This window comes from Mangifera indica, chromosome 11 (genome assembly GCF_011075055.1).
Source record: "Mangifera indica cultivar Alphonso chromosome 11, CATAS_Mindica_2.1, whole genome shotgun sequence".
Taxonomy (NCBI): Eukaryota; Viridiplantae; Streptophyta; class Magnoliopsida; order Sapindales; family Anacardiaceae; genus Mangifera; species Mangifera indica.
In genome coordinates, this window is record NC_058147.1 from 3,972,501 (window position 1) to 3,993,900 (window position 21,400).

The 21,400-nt window shown below is 33.2% G+C and overlaps 2 protein-coding genes across 3 annotated transcripts; both read right to left on the minus strand.

The window, feature by feature from the left end:
• Positions 1-4,796: 4,796 nt before the first annotated feature.
• On the minus strand, positions 4,797-10,148 carry LOC123229582 (auxin-responsive protein IAA9-like). 2 transcript variants are annotated; one of them, XM_044655498.1, is made up of 7 exons: positions 9,914-10,148; positions 8,223-8,677; positions 7,917-8,134; positions 7,610-7,836; positions 7,326-7,467; positions 6,173-6,234; positions 4,797-5,279 (listed from the first exon to the last, which is right to left on the minus strand). In XM_044655498.1, exons 2-7 carry the CDS (start codon positions 8,628-8,630, stop codon positions 5,242-5,244), a joined length of 1,095 nt encoding a protein of 364 aa, XP_044511433.1. In that variant the 5' UTR covers positions 8,631-8,677; positions 9,914-10,148; the 3' UTR covers positions 4,797-5,241. The 2 variants fall into 2 exon arrangements, with proteins under 2 accessions (XP_044511433.1, XP_044511432.1); XM_044655497.1 differs by having other exon boundaries at positions 8,223-8,727; positions 9,914-10,135.
• An 8,814-nt stretch (positions 10,149-18,962) lies between these two features.
• Positions 18,963-20,537, minus strand: LOC123229150 (transcription factor bHLH93-like). Its single transcript, XM_044654761.1, has 4 exons — positions 19,920-20,537; positions 19,644-19,811; positions 19,366-19,533; positions 18,963-19,270 (listed from the first exon to the last, which is right to left on the minus strand). Exons 1-4 carry the CDS (start codon positions 20,499-20,501, stop codon positions 19,184-19,186), a joined length of 1,005 nt encoding a protein of 334 aa, XP_044510696.1. The 5' UTR covers positions 20,502-20,537; the 3' UTR covers positions 18,963-19,183.
• Positions 20,538-21,400: the final 863 nt, after the last annotated feature.

The following is a 21,400-nucleotide window of genomic DNA, read 5'->3' on the forward strand; positions in this document are numbered from 1 at the left end:
TTCCTTTTACATTATGTACGGCACATTTCATCAATTTTCACTACTCAAGTAAACAGGATTCAATTATTCACCTCCTGCACCAGCTACCTAAATCATTTCCTGTGGCATTACTGTGCTTTAATATGTTGCCCAGAAAGCCTCCAAAAATAAATATAAGTTATCAAAGTTAGCATAGTAAATTTGGTACCTTCCCGAAAAGAGAGGGCAAGTGACTCGACAGCCAAGAGGAGTTTACGTGTGGAAGTGGAAAGAAAACTATGAGGTAGGTTTCAACTTTTGAGATGGGCTAGAAGGTCAGGGTAAAGTACTTTGCTTATGTTTCTGGGGATAAAACTCAAAACTCCTTAAACACTACAGCACCAACTGCTGTTTATGGTTGATTCTATGTACATTATTTATGTATGGATGTTATAACTTGAATTTATAATAGAAAAAAAGATAATTTTTCATCTAAATTTTGTTGAAATAATAAAGATATATTTATAACAGATAAAAAATTTAAATATTTATCTAAAGTTTATTCTATTAGAACACACCTATATATTTTCTATTAGGATTAAGGGATAAATTCATCATTTTATCGATAATATTAAAATAATTAAAATTTTCTCTCATTGAATGACTCTTCATCGTCCGGATCTGGATGATTCTTGTCATCTAGAATAGATGAAGAACGTCATCCAGAGAATGGACAACACTCTATCGTTCAGTGAAGGATGACAAACGTCATCCAAATCTAGATATTGTTTGTGGTTTAACTTCTAATCACGTTGGTTACTGATGGCCAGAGGAGGAGTGAAGAAAAAATTAGGGATTTAAAGAGAAAAGTCATTTTTCAAAATTCAGATATCAAGGTTAAATGTTAATTTTTAAAATTTAAGAAAAAATAAGATAAAATTATATATTTTCTAATATTATTATCAAATAATGATTTTACTCTTATATTTAACAAAAAATTTAATATTAGTTTAAAAAAAAATGAGATTGAACTAAAATTTAGCTGAAAAATAGTCCTTTGCCCCTAATAATATTTATTAGACACTTTTTGCATGCTTTTTGATAAATATTATTTCATGTTTATTTATTAGAAATATTTTTATTTTCAGTAAATTAAAAAAAAAAAAACATGTTTCAAAAAAATTAAGTGAACACGTTTCTTCATGAGAGTCGTCCCGAAGGCAATATGCATGTATTGGAAATGAGATAGCAACAGAGGTCTGATCAAAGCTCTAACTACATTCATTATTGCGTAGGTCAAGGGACCAAACGCAATTGGAGATTTTTGTCTTCTTAAATCACCGAATTTGACTGTTCCAAAATCTTGTGGACTAGAGCAATTAAAAGGTGGGCCAAAATGATGGCCTAAAAATTGGCATGGAGACAGCTAAGTCATGTCTGATTGAAGTATAATTTTCTTAAATGGTCAAAAGATTGTGTCCCAACCAAGGTATGTTTTATTTTAAATTCCCCTCGTTAACTTTGAAAATCCAATCCATCTACCTATAAATTGTTAAAAAAAATAGTTTCAAGAATAAAAATATTATTTTATCTGTAATATTAAAAATAAACTTAAATTAAATGATATGACTAACGGACTCAGTTAATTTTAACGGTCTATAGGTGGGTAAATTAGATTTTTAAAATTAACGGGGCGAATTTGAAAAAAAAGCAAACCTTAGGTGGAAAATAGTCCTTTGGCCTTCTTAAATTATCCAATAGAAATCAGCATCCTAAAACAAAGATGCTTTTCAGCTAAATTCTTACTTTTGCTGGCATGCAACACAATCGAAATCTCTTCATATCACCAATTTTTCACTTAATTTATGCATCTTTTTCTTTTTCTTTCCATGTCTCTCTTCAATCTACTAACCAACTAGACACCTTCTTTGTTCACGTTCAAGACTTAAATTTGTCCAACGTAGGCTGCATCGACTGGAAAACCAAGTCATGTGGAATGTTTCAGTTGACTGATTAATTTGTATTTTAAAGAGACATTTTACTTCAGAGAGCTACTGACGATGAAATGCATGGCAGATTCATGTACTCAAGTCAGTTGGAGCAGTATAAAGTAAGGTTGAGCTTATTTCTAGGTTCCTGCTGGCGAAGTTGTCAACCGGCCTTATGGTGGCCTTTGGCGCTATGCCTTGTATTATTAGGAGAAAGATACAGGTTACTATCGATGGAAAAGAGCATTAATTTTTTTCATATTATAATTAGGCCAAAAGACTTATTCCCACCCAAGGTTTACTCCATTTTCAAATCCCATCTCAAGGTTTCAAAAACCTAAATATTTATCCATCATTCAACTTTTATTTAATTTTTTTGTTAGTTGTACAAATAAAATCATCATTTTATCACTAATATTAAAATAAATAAAATTATCTCATTTTCTTCTCTAGTTTGAAAAAACAACAATTTCCCCTTATCTAAAAGTTTAAAAAGTTTTATTTTCCCCCTCACTAGAGTTTACTTTCTTTCTCTTCATTCTCCAACAACCAGATTCCAACTAAGACTGTTGTCGTCCCATCCTTCTCCCTCTACCACCGCCAACACTAGACGAAGACCAGTGAGTGAAGCCTGAAAATGAAGAGGCTTCATTGAATTGGCTCCAGCCAACAAGAATTTGTCACGGTTTCTATTGATTTGGCTTTGAACAAAGACGAAAGCTTCATTTGGAGAAACACAATGGATCTGAAGAAGATGGCATCTTTGTCTTCCAACTTCATTGGATTTCGTCGTGTTAGGGCTTCATCCGGTGTCGTCAGTGATGGCAAAGAGAGAAGATGAGATAATGACAGTTTTGGTCAAACTGCGATCATTAGAGAATCAAGGGAAAAAATATAAACCCTAATAAGAAAAAAAAATATAATTTTTCAAATTTTTTGATGAAAAAAATTATTATTTTTAAATCGGAGGGTAAATAAAATATAATTTTATTTATTTTAATAATAGAATGACGATTTTAACTTTATTATAAATAAAAAAATTTAATAAAAATTAAATCATAGATGAATATATAGGTTTTTAAAATCTTGTAAACGAGATTTTGGACGTGGGGTAAACTTTGGATGGGGGAATAAGCCTTTTGGCCTTATAATAATGTCTTACTAGGTCAAAGCATCGAGATAGTCAAGATTTAACAGTCTCGATCTGATCTGACCTAACATGGTTAAATAATAACTCCCAACCCTCTTCTAATTAATTTATTATATGATACCGAATTATTCACACTATCAATGTGTTTTAGTTGAGTACTTGCTGAAGTTCTGATACCAGTACTCCAGAGCTGAGAGATGAAATTTTCTATATATTCTTCTTGTTGACTTGCTCCCCAACACCAAATAAGGAAACTTTTTAACTTTCCCACACATTGCTTGCCATCTTCGTTGAAAGTAGCCAGAGGATTCATTATTCTCCTTTTACCGAGAATTCGTCAGAAGGAATGGGCACTGATTGGAGGCAGATCATGGGTTTTAAGCCCTGTTGATATTTTTATAAAAACGGTGTCAGTAGCCCACTTGGCTTATATGTCCAGACAGGCTGAGGCCTACTATTTTGTGGACCTTCGTGCAAAACCAGCTCGGCAAAAACCCAGACCCAATGCCCATAGAGCCATATTCTATGGACGCTTTTGCACACCAACTCATGAAATTATCATTTTTTTTAATTTTAATTAAAAAATAATTAGTTTTTTAAATGTTTTTAACGAATTGTAACGGCCAGTTCACAAGTCTTACCTCTCGATCCAGGACAGGATCTTCCTTCTTCCAAACCAGGCCAACGCAGGCTGTGCCAAAATCATTGGCCCCCTTTCACACCTATTGGATGAAGATGCCAAAAGCACCTCAGCGCGTTCTGCTTTATCAATTTGATTCACAATAAAAGTGACTGAAGCAAGAGAATATGCATGTCATCATGATATGATTAAGATAAATATAAATAAAAGGCAAGCTTGATTACTCGGGTAAGAGCTGAGACTCAGTAGCAGTGCTAGTATAAACCTTAGTAACTTTACTGGTAAATCAGGTCAACGGAAAAAGAAAGTCAAAAGGATAGTAATATCCAATGATTGAAGTGAAACCCCAAAATGCCGCTTTATTTCGAAACATATATTATAATTTTGTTGGGTAAAACATATGGACAGAATTAATCCAAAATGACAGGCCAGATAAGAGTCTAAATCTTTGAAAATTCTTGGAAATTTTCACAGCATTCATAAAATTGCTCTGGCTTAGTGCCCCGAAGGTAACAGTCCTTTTTGAAGGATGCCATGGGATGGGTCCTAACAAATGAGATATATCATGCAGACAAGTTTCATTTGGCTTATTGCACATATAGCAGACATATTTTCTGCCTTTCTCCATTCCATCATTTTTAATACTTCCAAAATTAAAGAGATCACTTTCTCTCTGATTCTGACGACTTCATACCAGCTAATAAATGGCTTAAAGCCTACATGTCATTTTCCTGTACAGAGTACAATTTGCCAGCTTCACCCTCTAAGGCTATAAGCTTAAAAATTTCCTGAGCCGGTGCATGACATGATGCAGCCTTACCCCCAAAGAATACGTAAATTATTCAGAGCAAAGCACATCAATAATGCAGCCTAAAATCTGTGGCATCACATGAATACTATCCGACAGCCATATCTAGACGGCTGGCAATATCTAAATATTTAACCCCTACTCTTCAAACCAACTACATTATTACACTCAATTATCTACAACAAGTTCACCTCATCTTTAGTTTTCTTTGCCCACATAAATTTTGCCAATTATGATTGCAGATCACCCATGTAATAACCAAACACATTCAATTATGTTTATTGACGAGATACAAAATTACATGCCCACATACAGAAAGTTAACATAGATGAGTTACAATAAATGTCATTCAGCATACAAACACACAAAATAGGAGTTCGACAACCAATGCAATTTACAAACTAAGGTACCTGTGTGATAGCAGGAACTTGTTCCATTAGGTACTGCCAAATACAAGGCCTAGGAGTTTTATAATTTTAATAGATTAGAAACATGACATAGAGAACATAAATACCTCAGATCGAGAACATAAACATAGTGACATAATGAAGGAAGATGTTCATGATCCCCTACCCAGTCCAACATACTTCCATTCTCAAACCTCCAAGAGGAATTTGGTTCATGTGCTTTAATATCTTCTCCTGGAATCCATCACAAGGACAGCTGGATGGATAGTGAAAATGATGTCTAACACTGGCTAGTTTCTGTTTCTGCATTTCTCCATGGCCCTTGGTGCTACACAAAATATCCAAATAACCTCAACCAATTGAATGTCACAAAAAATGATCTGGTGCATACATAAAATTAACATGACGACTGTGCATTGCATTAACGTGGTTCAGAATAAGATGATCTCTGACACTTGAGTACTTACTAATAGAGATATAGCATTATATCACTATAGAAGAATACCATATAAAAACTGAAATATAAATTATAACATGAATATGTTAATATCAATATTTGTATAGTCCTACCATAAAATGTTAAAAAATACTCTGAGCAAAGAAGTAAGATTTTCACAAAGTAAAATAGAATAATCCATATGGGTCCATTTAGTGTGATAATCTCAATCGAAGCAACAAACCTGATAAAAAAAAACTGGAATGGTAACTGTTATATTCTCACCACTCAAACTAAAAACAAAAATTGCACTAACTTGACATTCAAAAGACACAAAGTCATAAGCAATACATGGATAGATGAATAACATTCAACCACATCAACCAGTTGTTATTATCGGCGAGAAAGAGTTTTAACAGCCAAGTAAAATGTGTTACTTCTGAGATGGATAGAGGGAGCAGTTATAATTGGAATATAATTCCATCTACCTGTGAGTTTTACTTTTCAGAGTAGTTAAATGTCAACTTAGACAATCTGCATGTTTAATGACTTGTACAAAAATGCTTAAGTGATGCCTTAGACATCCAATTTATGAAGTTGGGATATCCCATTAAGTTGTCCTTAGTGTGAGGATTCTCAAGAAGGGGTATGATTGAAAAGTTAATAATCTTACTTGTCATGCACGTTGAGGACATAAATAAAAGAGAGATTTCACTTTTGTTGCTTCGATTCTTCAATAGCTTTACGATGTGTTTTAGTGGATAACGACCATGTAACATACATACCTAGGCCAATGGCATCAGCGCTCTTCATGATCCTCAGTCTCTTGCATGTATTGATAAACATCCTGAAAAAAGTCCATAGATTGAATTAGACTACAGTGCAAGCTGAAAGATCATTCCAGCAAATCTATAATAATAAGTTCAAAACCATTAGTTTGAATACAATTATGCACGGCCACAAAAAAGGTGCATAAGTTAGAATGGCCTGTCAAACAAATATTAACTACAGTCTTTTCACCGTAAGTCAAAGCTATTTTATCATAAGTACAAAACCAATAGCTTCTAGCCAATACAGTAACTGTGTCTCCACTGATCCAGCTCATACTGCATTACATAAATGTAACAAATACAAAACATGCATCCATGTACAAGATCTCCAAAATATTGGAGTCCAAAATAGCATCTGAGGCAACTCGAGTTTGGTTTGTTTAATAGGAACTATGGTTATATTTGTGCTTCCTTCCTAATGCAAGTTGATGGTCTACATTGAATAACAGCTATAAAACTACAGGATGATCAGTTAAAATTATGTCAATCACCATACATAGAGCTTTTTACACATCTTAACCAAGGGTTAAACTATTAATGATCTACTTTCATCTCCCTGAACCTTGATTTGCAGGTCCTTAAAACAAGTTTTTCACTTTACAGACAACTAAAACAAACTGTATATTATGGCTGCAGTTGTGTGGTGTAGAAAATTTCATGCTTCTGCATCACCCAGGCATAATCCACTGCCAAGCTTGACACTCTTTTGGTGTATTCATATATTTAATTCATTGCAATTCTTCTATATGGTAGTATGAGTAGTGTTATATGCACAACTTTGAACACATACAATGACATGTCACCGTGTGATTGGGCAAATTTAAATTAGAGATAAAGTAATATCCGATCACATGGGGACATGTCATTGTTTCTGCACAAAGTTATGCACATAGTTTTATTAATGGTAGTATATGCCACTACTTTCAGCTTTACATTTACCATCAAACTTAAAACTCTCCCATACTACAATATCACCTTTGCTTAAATGCACCCAACATAATAACCACAGATCTCACATACAATCAATGTCAATTCCAAGTTGAATTATTCAATTAGCTGGGTTGAAGAAATCTAGGACAAACAAAACAATGAAGGAATTAGAACTTACTCCCATGGGACATCACCCACAAGCATCCAATCACCATCCTTGTCTTCATATGTAAGAACATATTCTGAGCCGTGGAGCAGATCCTTCAGCTTGCTCTCACTCAGCATCTCCCTACCAAGAGCTCCATGAGATCCATATTGGCCTAACATCGAACAAAAATAGCAGTAACTGGATCCATGCAAACCAGAATATGCATCTTGACAGAAATATCAGCTTAGCATGTATTAACCTATATTATTCCCTTGATAAAAGTCCAATTGAGATAGAATGGCCCCAAAACTCACCAATGGTAAAACAGCTGAACATCTTCTCAAGGGCAGAAGACAATTCCTGGTATTTTGAGTAATTTTTCAAGTCTACTTTTCTCAAATAAGGAGCACCATCCATGCTGACTTTTACAAACAAAGTGCCAGGCCCTGCTTTCCCATCTACTTCATCAGTGTTCTTCGAAGGGGTAGCCAATGAGTTCTTCCTAAACGATCTAATTGGAGGCCAACCCACAACTTGTGCCCTGCCAAAGAACAGGATTGCAGATTGTTATTATGTCAAAATTAAGTCTCAACTAGTCAAAAAATTCTAGTTTTCACTTACTTGGGAGCAGGTGCGCTGCTATTATTGTTTGTAGAGCCATTATGGTTTATTCTAGTTTCACTGGCAACATGGAGTCTTTCCTGCACTGCTTTCTGGGTTGCTATCTCTTTTGCTTTGGCTGGTTGAGCCCTGAGGTTCTCTGGTATAGAACCTGGCTTTAGTCCCAAGTTTTGAGCAGGCCTGGGTGACAATACCTCAGAATTAGAAAGATATTTCCCCTGCACCAAAGATTGAATAATTCTAAAGTCAGAAATCACAAGGAAAAACTTTGAATCCCTTCCTGAAAATGCTCGTTTTATTTTTTACCTCTGAGAACCCATCCATAGCATCAGAGAATCCTCTTTTGTTGCCAGAAACAACATTCTTCTGTGATGGATAGTGACTATCATTTGTAGGATGTAAAGGGAAAAGAGGCTTCTCATCAAGTTGTGTAGAACTTAATAGACAAAGTTCTGGATCTCTCTCTGGAGACTGAGACCCAGGAAGTCCAAGCCTCAGCTCTGTAGCCTTCAGATTCAGCCTCGTTTTGCTCTCATCAGAGAAACTAGAGACCACTGAGCTGTCCACTGAAGAACAATCTGATAATCCCATGTAATTACGCTCTTTCAATTTTGGGCCGTTCTGGCATATGCTTTCCATGGAGGCCGAAGAAGGTAGTAGAGTGACATTTCCTGGACCTCCCTCCTTGCCAACACCACGTAGTGGTGGAGACATCAAAGTTTGAAACCAGAAATGCCCAAATTTTTTGTAGCCTGTTTAATCTAAGAATAACAATGTTCTTCAGGAAACAAAAACCCCACCAAAATTCACCCTACACAGTTGCATAACTAAGGAAGTTATATCCAACAGGAAAAAGAGCTTAAATTGTACAACATAGAAATAAAGAGAAACACATTCCTTTCCTCTTTTGTTGATGGAAAAGACTTGAATCTAAAAGCAATACAATTCAATAACAGCAACCTATCCTTGTGAAGCAAACAATTTAACTGACATTAAATATACTAGAACATTCCTTAGATCACAAATTATGCTGTGTTGTTTCCAAAGAAAATGTCTAAAAGCAAAAAACTCAAAAGTGATACTATGTTGCAACGTTAATAGATCCGTGGATTCAAACAGTACCTCAAGTATATCCTAAGTTAAAACTTTAACTATTTCTACTTTCTTTTAAAAACAAAAATTTTACAAAAAATAAATTTCTGTTTGTATAAAGGAAAAAAAGATAGTACTTAATTTTAGAAAGCTAATGAATCAGTTTGCAGTAATTGTACCAAAATAAAAGTAAGAAAATCATAAGATATTAATGCAAATATAGACTGTGAAGCTTTGCACGTCAAACAGTAGCTTAAAAATGGCGTCAAGGACAAAGTTAAGCAGCATACGTGCTTAGTGCTTACAATTCATGAAATCCAAATCCCTTTGCCTAATCAAATCTTTGCACAAATACTCATAAAATAACCCGAAATGAAAGTACAAAATAATTAATAAAGAATAAACAGCCTTCAAGAATACAAACAGGATTCAACAAAAAGCCATTACAACCAGTATTGCTAAAACTAAATAATTCCAGAAAAAGTACATCAACAAACTCATATCCACCAAAGAAAAACACGTACTAAGTGTAGGTGTGGTCGGTAGCTGGAAAGTTTTGAAAAAAATTAAAAAAAAAAAAAAGTGTAACCGTAGTAAGTCAAAATTATTATTTAGAGGACAACGAAGTAGAAAAACTTTACTCATACCATCGTATTGTTCAGTCAAGCTTAACTGAACTAAACCTTTTATTCACTGCACGGAAACCAACAACCCCAGCATAAATCCATAACATCCACACATTTTATTTCTATTATGTTTCCCCCAACGACACAAAGCATGAAGTGAAAAAACAAGAAATAAGCAACAACAGAATCACTAAATATAATAATAATAAGCGCAAACCACTCAGAGAGCAACGAATCTTGAAAGCAAGAAGCTAAGAGAATAAAAAGAAAAACATTTACCTGGTTAAATCTTAAGGATCAGTAGCAGAAGAATCAGTCGCGGAAGAAGAGAATCGATGACGACGTCGCAGAGGAGAGAAAGTTGAGAAAGAGAGAGAGAGAGAGAGTGTGTGCGTGTGTGTGAAAGAAGCTAAGGACCCTCCACTTGGCACAAAGTAACGAAAGCTATTTTGCTGTTGGATGTGAAACTCTATGCATTAAAATATACCACTTTAAAAAAATGTGTGTTTTTTTTATAAAAACTCCCTCACTTTTTTGTATTTGTTAAATATTCCGCCGAACAAAATACACTAAACAACGGGATTTGGTTAGTCTAATGCAGGCCGTTGGATCATCAGAAAGTTTGATGAAACGGCATTCATAATGTCCCAAACTCACAACCAAATAAAATGTCGTATCGTTGAGAAACTTTTCAGTTTCCATGTCGTTTCAATAAGCCCAACTTAACTACCTTCTCTTTATTTTTCAAAAGTAGATATACTTCAATTCATGTGAAATGTATGTCTAACTGACAATTCACAAAATTAGAAACAAATATTTGAAATTTAAATTAAGAAAATAAAAAAAATTGATGTTATTATTTATCATGTTCCATGTATGTACCAACATAATGATGTGTAATGTATGTGGTCCACCACGGGCATACAGTGGCAATATTGTCTTTGCACTATGACGTGTCCAAATCACTACCCTTGAAAACTTCAATTTCCTGAAGATAAGTTGATAAAGGTTCGTGAGATGTCCCATGCATTTAACCCGTAATTAGGCTTGCTCTGGGTTTGACTTAACTACAAAAAAAAATATACCATCATACATCTCACATAATCATGATGCTACCCATTTCGTAAATTTTATTATTTCTAAAGATAGAATCGTAATTATGATAAAAAACAAGTCTTGTTTAGCCAAATATAACAATTTCAACGGCTCCACTCATTACCCTTCTATTTCAACAGTAAGATTCCTTCTTACATATGCCCCCATCTTTCTTGCAAATGGACTAATTTTAATTCCCTAAACACCCTCCATTCACATGAATCTTCCTCCTATGGATCCCGTCAACAGCATTCACATGGGCTGAAGGTCCACAGAAGGGCATCTTAGTAACTTTATCTCAGGTATTTTCGTCCAAACAGTAACATTATTTAATACTTAATAAAAGGGTTTTTATTATTTTTTTAAAGAAAGAAAGAGAGAAGGAAAATAATTAAGGGAGAGAGAGAAGAAAGAGTGTGAGTTACGCAGAAAGCGCATTAAGTTTGGGTGTGGTTGAGAGGAGACAAAGAAAAACAGAGTGAAGAGATCTGACGCGTTGGGGGACAGGAAAGAGGCTTTTAATTTTGGACTGCCGGCAACAAAACGCGACACATAACCTCCTTCACTATCACCTTTTCTCACGCGACCCATTAATTCTTGTACTCCACTGCCCTCTCACTTGCGATTTTTAAACAAATTATTCCATTTTTAGATAGATAAGGTAAGATTTCATTTTAATTTTCTACTGTTGATATCCGATTTTTTCTAATTTTTCACGATCTTGAATATAGAGGAGACTGGGTCCCATTTTTATAAATGGAGTAATGATGGTGATAAGAAATTTTAACGCACGCGCGTTGATGCCGTGTGTGGGTGAGGATTTAATTGAAATATTTATGTTTTATTTTTTCGATAAAATTATGTGTATCCACTTTGGATATATAAATATATACATATTTATATATATAATTATATGATTAGATGATTTTGAATTAAAAATAAAATAATAATTAATCATATAATGACATATATGAGTGTATATATATTTATGTACTTAAAATAACTACACGTAGTATTGCTTTTTTTTTTAAGCAAGGCTGGAGATTTATTAACCATCATTAACTGCCACCACCATCGCACGCTTTGGCTTTGGCTTTGGCTTTGCCCTGAATCCATGCATTGCAGACGTGTTGATGTAGTCATTCAGCATCACGTAAATAATTCCATTTTCTGCCTGGTAAAATTCCATAAAAAAAATATATTTTGAATTAATTTAAGAAAGGTTATGTTAATTCAAAAATATTTTGGTTAATTTAGATCAAATCAATTAAGTCAATATGATATAGTTTTGGTTAATTCCGATTTAAATCATATCAATTAATATTATAAAAACATGATCTAATGACAAAAATTGTCACGTTTACCATTTTCACGGTCATATTTCCTCCTCCTAATTTCATGGGTCAGTGACATCTCATCACTTATTTTAATTTGAGCCCTGTTGAATCAATGGGCCGAGGCCCAGGCCTGTTATAGAGATGGACATGAATGGCAAAAAGGTGAAAAAAGCAAGTCATTAGTAACGTTAAAATCAACATCATGGAATGGATGTTGCACACGGGTGAATTATGAACAAAACTAAAGCTGTTGGGCAATGATTTTTAATTAAAAATTTTCAGAAGCACATAGATTGGGTGATTTATAATTTCCAGTCTAAGGTTTGACTCTTAGAGTATTTTTTAATCATAATCATTCTAACTCAAACCCATCAAAACTATCAGTAGCTCGCTAGTCTTACTCAAATCAATCAAAAATCTAAATATAATAATTTAATTGTTTTATAGTTTCGAAACTTTTAGCCGTCACAATTATCATTCATTTAAACCAAAATTCATTATAATTGTCATCCACCCAAGTTTAAACTTTTCAAAACCACTATCTTCTCAAACTCAGACTCATAATAAAAACAGTAAAATATAATAGTTTAATCTCTTAAATATGTTTTAAAATATAATTCAATCTCTATATATTCTAGTTTATATAAATCTAATTATCATAGTTGTTACTCATCTAAGCTCAAACCCATCACAAATTTAATGGAATCAACACAATATATAATAGGGGAAAAAAAAAGGGTAAAAGTGAGAAGAAAATAAGAGTGTCAATGATAACTATGATGTGCAAAGAAATATTTTAAAATTTTGCTAATTTTTGGTATTATGATTATTTTATAATATAGTAATTTAAATTCTCAACACGGTATTCAGAATTGGGATACTTCTTTTTTATTGGTTAAGGGGGTAAGATTTTGGAAAAATGACATGGTTTATACGTTTAGTAAGCCAAAAGTGTTTACGGTCAAAAATCAGGTGGACAATTTCAATCACTCCCGTATAGTTTTATGAGATAGTCAAATAGTGGGCCAGATAAAGGGTGCTGGGTTCAAGTATTGTGTGGGTCTTTTTTACTGTAAGTAGACCTAGCCTAGCTATCGCAAGTTTGACATCCCAAGCCAGGGCAATTTTCACAGCGTACGTAATGTTTAATTTCAATAATGCTGACCAGATCACGTTTTCAAAACCAAAAATGTCTAGAATACGACCTACCTCACCCTTATTCTAAGCGATAAGGTTTTGAATTGTGAATCAGAGTCGTTGTCACAAGCTGCTGGTTAGTTCAAACATGCACACGGGCGAATAATGAAGGAGTGAAAGCTCCACTCCACCAGTCAGAGAAAAGGATGGCCATGTTTCCTTAATAACTTTGAGAATCCTCCTTCTTCCTCATACAACAATTTCATGCATGTATGATGTATCCCTCTTTCCAAATTTAATAAAATTATATATTATATAATTTAAGTATATTGATAATATATAATCATGTGATTAGATAATTTTAAATTAATGATTAAATAATATATAATCTTATAATAATTTATTATCTATATATTTAAATTATATATAAAAAATATATACATATAATATTGTTTAATTCATAATTTTATATAAGTTGAGAGGAAGGTCCCTTGACCTTTTTCTATTTTGGACCAATGGACATGAATGGGGAAAAGTTGGCCACCTAGGCTTTTCACGAGGACTAAAAAGTATAAAATAACAAAAATAATGGATTTAGTGTTAAAGTAAGATAAAATTATTTATTTATTTAATTTAATAGTTGTTAAACTAATAATTAAATTTACAGTTTTACTTGTTAAATATAATTAATCAGACCCTAATATAAACAGACCAATTCAATGAGTTTTTTTGTTATAAAAAGAAATAACATGACTAAAGACGAAAGCTAACTAATAAAAAAAATAATCTAAATACAACTTTGGTGGATTCACGGGTAAAAGAAGGAAATTTCAAATATAAGAGTATCAATTTGAGATTTATTTTGTTTTACCACTTAAAACACACATTTTTAAATTGATGTAATGGGAGTAAGGTGAATAACTGTAAAAAAATTTTAAAAGAAAAGAAAAGCTTTTAAACAAAATTTTGATACAAGCCAAGTAGAGATGGCAATGGGTTGAGTTAGGCTAGTTTTGGTCTTAGTCCACTTGGTTTATGGGTCCGGCTAGGCCTAAGATTTATACAATAATAGGCTTCACACATTGGGCCAACTCATAAAAAGTATTAGATCCACAATCCGACCCTATATATATAAGGGCACACTGAATTATATAGTAATGGTCAATCTATTAATTCAAATAAAAATATTTTTATATTATAATTAATTTTAATAATTATGAAAATAGTAATGGGTCTTGTGTTTAAGCCTATGGGTCTGGCCCCGCCTCTACAGTAATACGCTGAGGTATTATTTTGTGTTTTTGGTTGACTTAGACATGTCAATTGAGTCGGATCAAATGGAGGTCTGATCCAAAACAAGAATTTGAAGTCTGACCCAATTTGACATTGTAACATGTCGGGTCTGGCTTAAAGGTCTTTCGGACAGAATCATGACTTTAAATCAAGCCCTTAGGCTAGGCCAGCCATTACCATTTAAAAAATAAATTTTTTTAAAAAACATCAGAGCAGATGGCAGAAGCCTTCAACAATTATTGGTTTATTGTTTAATTTTTTTATTTTTTTCTATATAAACCAATCCAATTTTTTTTTCAATTTCAATTTTTTAATTATATTTTTAATCTCATTTTCTCTTATCAACTCTCTTTCGGAAACTATATGAATTCGCAAATAATAATTCTTTGTGTTTATAATTTCGTTTTCATTTCAATTTTATTATTACAAAATATTATAATTGGATCCAATGTAAAAAAAAATCTAGAGATTTGAATATTGAAGATGAGTAGATAAATGCTATAGTATATATATTTTATTTTATTTATAATTTATACAGTATGTAAATTAATTAATTTATATTATATTATAAACTTATAATATTTTTCATTATGCAATCACAATATTATAAGTGAGAGATTATAAATAAAATATTTAAGGTAGTTGTTGGTTTTAATAATTAAAAAATAATTTATATTTAAAAATTTTAATTAAATTTAAAAAATGGGCCAACACATTTAAGGCCCAGCGTAGCCCAATATATAAGACCAAACTTTGAGCATTCAAAAATGTATAAGCCGGCCTAGTCTATTGCCGTGTCCAAGTCGACCAAACTCTTTTAACACCTCGAACGCCAACTAACTTCTACCACTTGGTAGCCATAAACTATAATATACACGAGAAGTAACCATCTTCAACTCAAGATGTCGTTTTAAGCTGAGTTATTATTGAGAATTTACAAGTGATTTTGTGGGACGTTCTCTGTACCATTTCATGGAAAATCAAAGTTGGAGATGGTGCGGTCTGTATTGGACTTGTGTACAACTAATGCAAGTTTTGAATTAAATGAATTGATCCCACAAATCTTATCAGGTCCTGGTCACTTCAATTCTCAATTATCCATCGATTCGGCTTCTTCTAATTCCAATTTCAAAGCTAGTGGAAAACATTATGATTTCATACCTACTGAAAGCAACGAAAATGCGTTGCCATGTGGAAAGTTTGTTTTCACACACAAGGTTGTTTTCTCACAAATCCAAAAAAAATCAAACGCTCCCAATTTGGTACAAATTGATTGCTTTCCAATTGTAGATTAAAACATGGAAAGTGATTTTATTATAATAACAAACTATGATTGCATTTTGAAGATATCTTAGAGAAAGATTATAAATATTAAAAGTTTTGTTTTCCTACCTTCTAGATAAAAGATCTTTTGTTCGTATTTTGTCATGCATTGGTGTGTAAACGATGTAATTGATCTTTACGTATAATTTGTATAACTTATCGTTATGTATTGACCAATCACTTTTTTGTTGTTAATTCTGCAAGTTTAATTAAGGAAAAGTTTTACCTCATTATGTACTTATTTCCCAAATTAGAAATTAATACCTGGTCATGCGTGCTTTTGCTTGTGTCCATTGTTGTAAAATAGACACTTTTCATCTATTAAGCTCCAATGGCTTATATTATATGGTTTGGTTGGTGGGTTGAGGTCCATATTCCCTTTAGGCTAAAGTTTATGTGGGCTGAACGACTCATATTTCTTAGCTCTTCATATCTATTTGTTACAAGTAGTGTTACAAAAATACTCATATTTTAAGAACAAAAAGAAATAATAAATAAAGAATCCCAGTGTTAAGCCAACTCCAAATGGAAAATTACCCATCAATTCGGTTTTTAATTGTTCATTCCAGTAATCAATTTAGAGGATCTAACTAAGTTTGTTGAGAACGGATTTAAATTGGATGGCACTGAGTTGATCGGAATTGGGCTACTATAGAAGTTCCTGAGTAATCATAACTTAATGGACTTTCAATGACAATGACGAGATGCAGACTTCTTAATAGTCTGAATGGGCCCAATCAGCTACCGACTGAGAGCTCCGTTGATGGATTATTCTTGCATGCTGATTAATGGGGTGACAACATAATGTCATTGTGAGTGACGTGTGCCAAAATTCCGAAGATGTCAGATTGAATTTCTTAATTAGTACATTTGTTTGAGATTGAGTTGGATACTAATGTTATATTTTAAGTACAAATTAATATTATTTTTTAAACACAACCGTTGGATCCTCCAAATCAAATTTCCCAAAAAAGTAAATTTAAATGTTGAACTAGTAGATTCCTTTGTAGAAGTGTCAAACCTAGTAAAAAAAAATCGGATACCATAAGATTCAATCTGCTATTGTGGTGGTTGAATTTAAAGGATTGGGTTATGGGTCTAGATAATAGATCCGTGAATCAATCTAACCTGATTCATTATTGTTATTACGAAAATATAATTTTTAAATCTACCCTTTTACTATAGAACAACTTATGTGGCTGAAGTCATTGTTTATTTATTTATTTTCCTTATTACTATTATTATATAAACTCAATAATCCCCCCCCCCCCCCCCCCCCTTCCCTTTTACAAATTCATTATTCTTTCTCAAATCTCAATCTCTTAATCTTTCATTATTCTCAATCTAATTTTCTCTCATCAATTCTCACTCTGAAACTGTTTGAATTCACAAACAATAATTTTGTATTGATAATTTTATTTTTATTTTAATTTTGTCAATCAAAATATTTAATAAGATATAAATTAATTTATTTATAATATATTATAATATTTTTTTATGATATAATCATGATATTACTTCGTCATAAGTGAGAGATTATCAATAAAATATTCGGGACACTATCATCGATTTTAATAATTAGATAATGGTCTAAAAACATAATTTTAAAAAATTAATTAAAAAATAATTTTTTTTAAAAAATTTTGGGCTGACCTAATCCTACATATATCGGACTAGGCTATGGACCTTATATTTCGTATGGGTTGTCCTAACCTGTAAGACTCATCATTGTGCAAGTCTTAGGTTCAATCCGATCCATGGGTCCAGTGAGCTTGACTGAACCAGCGTGGTCCATTGCCACTTCTATCCCCATGTGAAGGTAGCTGCAAAGGTGGAGGGGCCTTAAAATGTTATCATGTGCTGGGTTGGACGAAAATATTGACTTAGAAAAATTGTTCCAATAATGAACAAAGAGATGAAGGAGTCATTGACGTGCAAGATTAGAGAAGCTGGTACCTCATATTGTTGTTGAAGGTGTTGGGGTTGGTCTTTTAATTCACGAGATTGTGTTCTGTCATCCATGATGGTAAAGATCGATTAAAGCACCAAAATTGTAATAAAGAGTATGGAAGAAGAAGAAGCAGAGGAAAAACAAAGCGCAGAGCAAGAGGAAAGAAAAGAGAGAAAGTTTTGGAGAAATGTAATTAAATTCCTTTCTTTTATTCACTAGTTTCAGTCTAACTAAGCCAATAAAATAAGAAAAATATTTAAATGTCTAATTGTTGAATTGAGACTAAACAAATTGGATAATCAAATAAACCTACCCTAGGGACGTGAGAGCCATTGATTCATAAATACTAAGTAAACTGTCACTTCTGCCAATTGGTTGCTTCTCAAGGAGACGCCCTTTAAGAACACTACCGTACAACAAGCATCTTCTTCGTGGCAAGTGCGTGGAAATGTCTCAGCTTCTTCGTGGTGTTGGGAGCTTTATGAAGCCCTGGTGCATTTTTGTTGTTTCCCAAAAAGTTATGCCCCTTCTTGGGTCATATCATAAGTGTCTCTACGATGATGCAAAGTGAATTCGGTACTATGTCAATGTCAAGCGATCAAAAAGCATTGAAAGAACAAAACAGACTGATTTAACAATTTGATCAAAGGACCGCAAGTCCATATAATATCAATCGATTGCTTTTGTTTTGTTTATATGTTTGGATGCCATGGTACATCAACAAACTTTGTGGCTCCTACAGCTTTGTATTTTACCTAGGAGTGTGCCTTTGGCCTAGTATGCGTGTAAAGTTTTTGATTCCTTACCAAAATAATACGCCCCAGTTTGTCCCTATGGACATGTTTGTTATGGAGACATTATGATTTTGGCCCAGGCCATCCATTTGCTCTTACAAGCTTCCATTATTTCAGGGATCTTGCTGTTCACTGGTAGAAAATTTTATGAGGTGGATTAACATTAATTATGATTTTGATATAATAAAACTTGTTATTTGAATAGTTCAATTACAATTTACTAATGAATTTAAGTCTAATATAAAGTTAAGATTTGGGTAAACAAAATTAGCGTAAGTCTAACGGTTATTGAATATTTGATGAAAGTCTAATAATATACTATTGATTGAGTCATCTTTTTGAAACCTTTGTTATATAATTTTATTTATTGAAAACTTTTATTTAAAGAAGTTTCAGGAGCAGAAAATCAATCACTCTAATACAAGTAATTTTAGCAATATTTCAGGAGCAGGAGATTTTACATTGCTATGAGAAGTACAAGCCTTTTATTAAACCAAAAACAAAAATCATTACAACCTTTCAGCGAAAAAGCTTAATGAAATTACAGAGATGAGGGAACCTGCCACTGAAAATTTCACCATAAGGTTGCTTTGCTCTTGATTTCCTACTCTCTTCATTCCTACAGACATCGTCCTCCATAGCCTGCATTTCTAAATAATGCCTGCTTTATGTCCTCAGAGCTTATAAGCATTCTATGCTTCATTTCCTATCAGCATCACAATAATCATAAAAATTAAACACTGCTCTGCTCTCAATAGATTAAATAAATTAACTACAGCAAATTAAGATGTGAATTTGTACCTCTGAGCAGGAAGCTTGGACCGAAAAGTCATTAAAGCAGCTGATAACACATTGTTCAATCTCAAGGCCTAATGCTTCCAGGGTTGTTACTGTTGATAACAACAATCCTGACTTCGCTGGACAGCAAATCTCAATTCTGGTATCCATATTTCTTCTTTCCACGCCAAACTGCAGCCCATAAAAAGTAGAATATCGAAATTTAGGAACTTTTTTTTTTCCCAATAATTTCAGTTTGTCTCAGTTGAAGTTCTTACTTAATAGTATTTCAGAGTCTATACCTTTGGTGCATTTCTTACTAAACTCTCATTTGGCTTCACATCCTTACAAATGCCCAGCTTCTCGATATGACTTGAATCTGCTTCAATTTCTTGTTGCAAGTTGTTGATTTTCTCTATGAGCTCTTTCACGTAGTCTATGGTATCTCCAAGTATAGAAGTCCTGTCCATCTATCAGAAGACCAAAGGGAATTAATTAAAATCGAACAAGCTCTACACATACATATAAAATATACTTTAATTAATCTGTGCAACCAGCAATGGAGATTGTTTACTTACCTTGCTTATTTTAGGAACTATGGATCTAAGCATTGAGAGGCGGTCATTTAAGCGCTTCCTTCGCCTTCTCTCGGCCATTAGATTTTTTGATGGCTGCCCCTCCACCTTCTTACTTCTGTTCATTCGTTCGGGACAAGTTCCCATTTTGAAAACTGGGATTTCAGGAGACTCGTGAATTGGCTCAACTTTGCAAGATGAAGATTGCATCTCGAGATTTTGGAAATCATCCGCAAGTAGATTATTAGCTTCTTCATCGCCCATCATGGCCAACGGAAAGTCTTCTTGAATTGGAAATGGCGGTGTATCAAGTGTATTCATTGATGAATCAGTAAGCTGAGGTGCTGACAATTCATCAACAAATGGACAATAGACTTCACTGAAGTCGTAGTTGAAATCTTGTTCAAATGGTGCAGAAAAAGGCTGACAATAAGAATTTGGAAGAATGGGAGGTGGGTTTTGATCATAGCAACCATAACTCCAATCACTAGAGAAGAGTCCATCCATTTCTGTAGGGATGGTCTCCCAAGTGTCTCTTCTTAGAGACAAGAATTCCTCCGAGAAACCATTTTCACTAAGCTCCATAACTTCTCTCACCAAATCCCTGGAGATGAAGTTGCTCCCAGTGGAAGAATATATAGGTACACCAATGGAAAGGTTGTTAATTAATTAAATTAATTAATTCATAATATGCAATTATGTTGTACTTAAAATATACATATAGCACTTTGTGCCTTAATTAGATTTAAAAGGAACAAATTTTATTAATTTACATTCACATATCTGCCTCTAGAATTTGGCTTCACGATTTCAAATGAGTTGGTGGACCTCTTTTTTGTTCTTTACTAAACTTTCAATAATGCATCTGCCCAATTCTGGTTTTGATTTAATTTACTATTAATTCTATTAACTAAATTAACTGTGCGGCCTAATTTTTGTATCCTTTTACAATTAATTATGAAAATAGTACAGTCTTATCCTTATCTCTCACCTGGACATACTGACAATACGACATATATAGATCAAATTCATCCATAGACTACTGCAATTTTTCTCTTTTCTTATTAGCCTAATTTGGCTTATGTATTTGTTCTTTACTCTAACGTGAATATGCAAATACTTTTCATGGCTGCATGAGGATAATTCTATCCACCCATTTTATAGCTAGGCTTTTATATTCTATTTCCAATTGCAGTGCTGCACTTTCTTAATTATCCTATGAGACGACAAGTTGATTTAGCTCCAACAGAATTAATAAAACTGCAATTTGATGGCGGTGAGTGGCGACATACAGCACAGCCCCATCAAAATTGGAGTACAGATTGACTCTTCAGTTCATTATTCGTGACTTTCATGTTGCATTAATTGGCAATGACCACAGGCCACACTTCTTCTGTCAAATTTGTCTGTGAGAGTAGATGTAAATAGTGTTGTCTTCTCCTGACAATAACAAAAATAAATAAATAATTTGTATAGGATAAGGA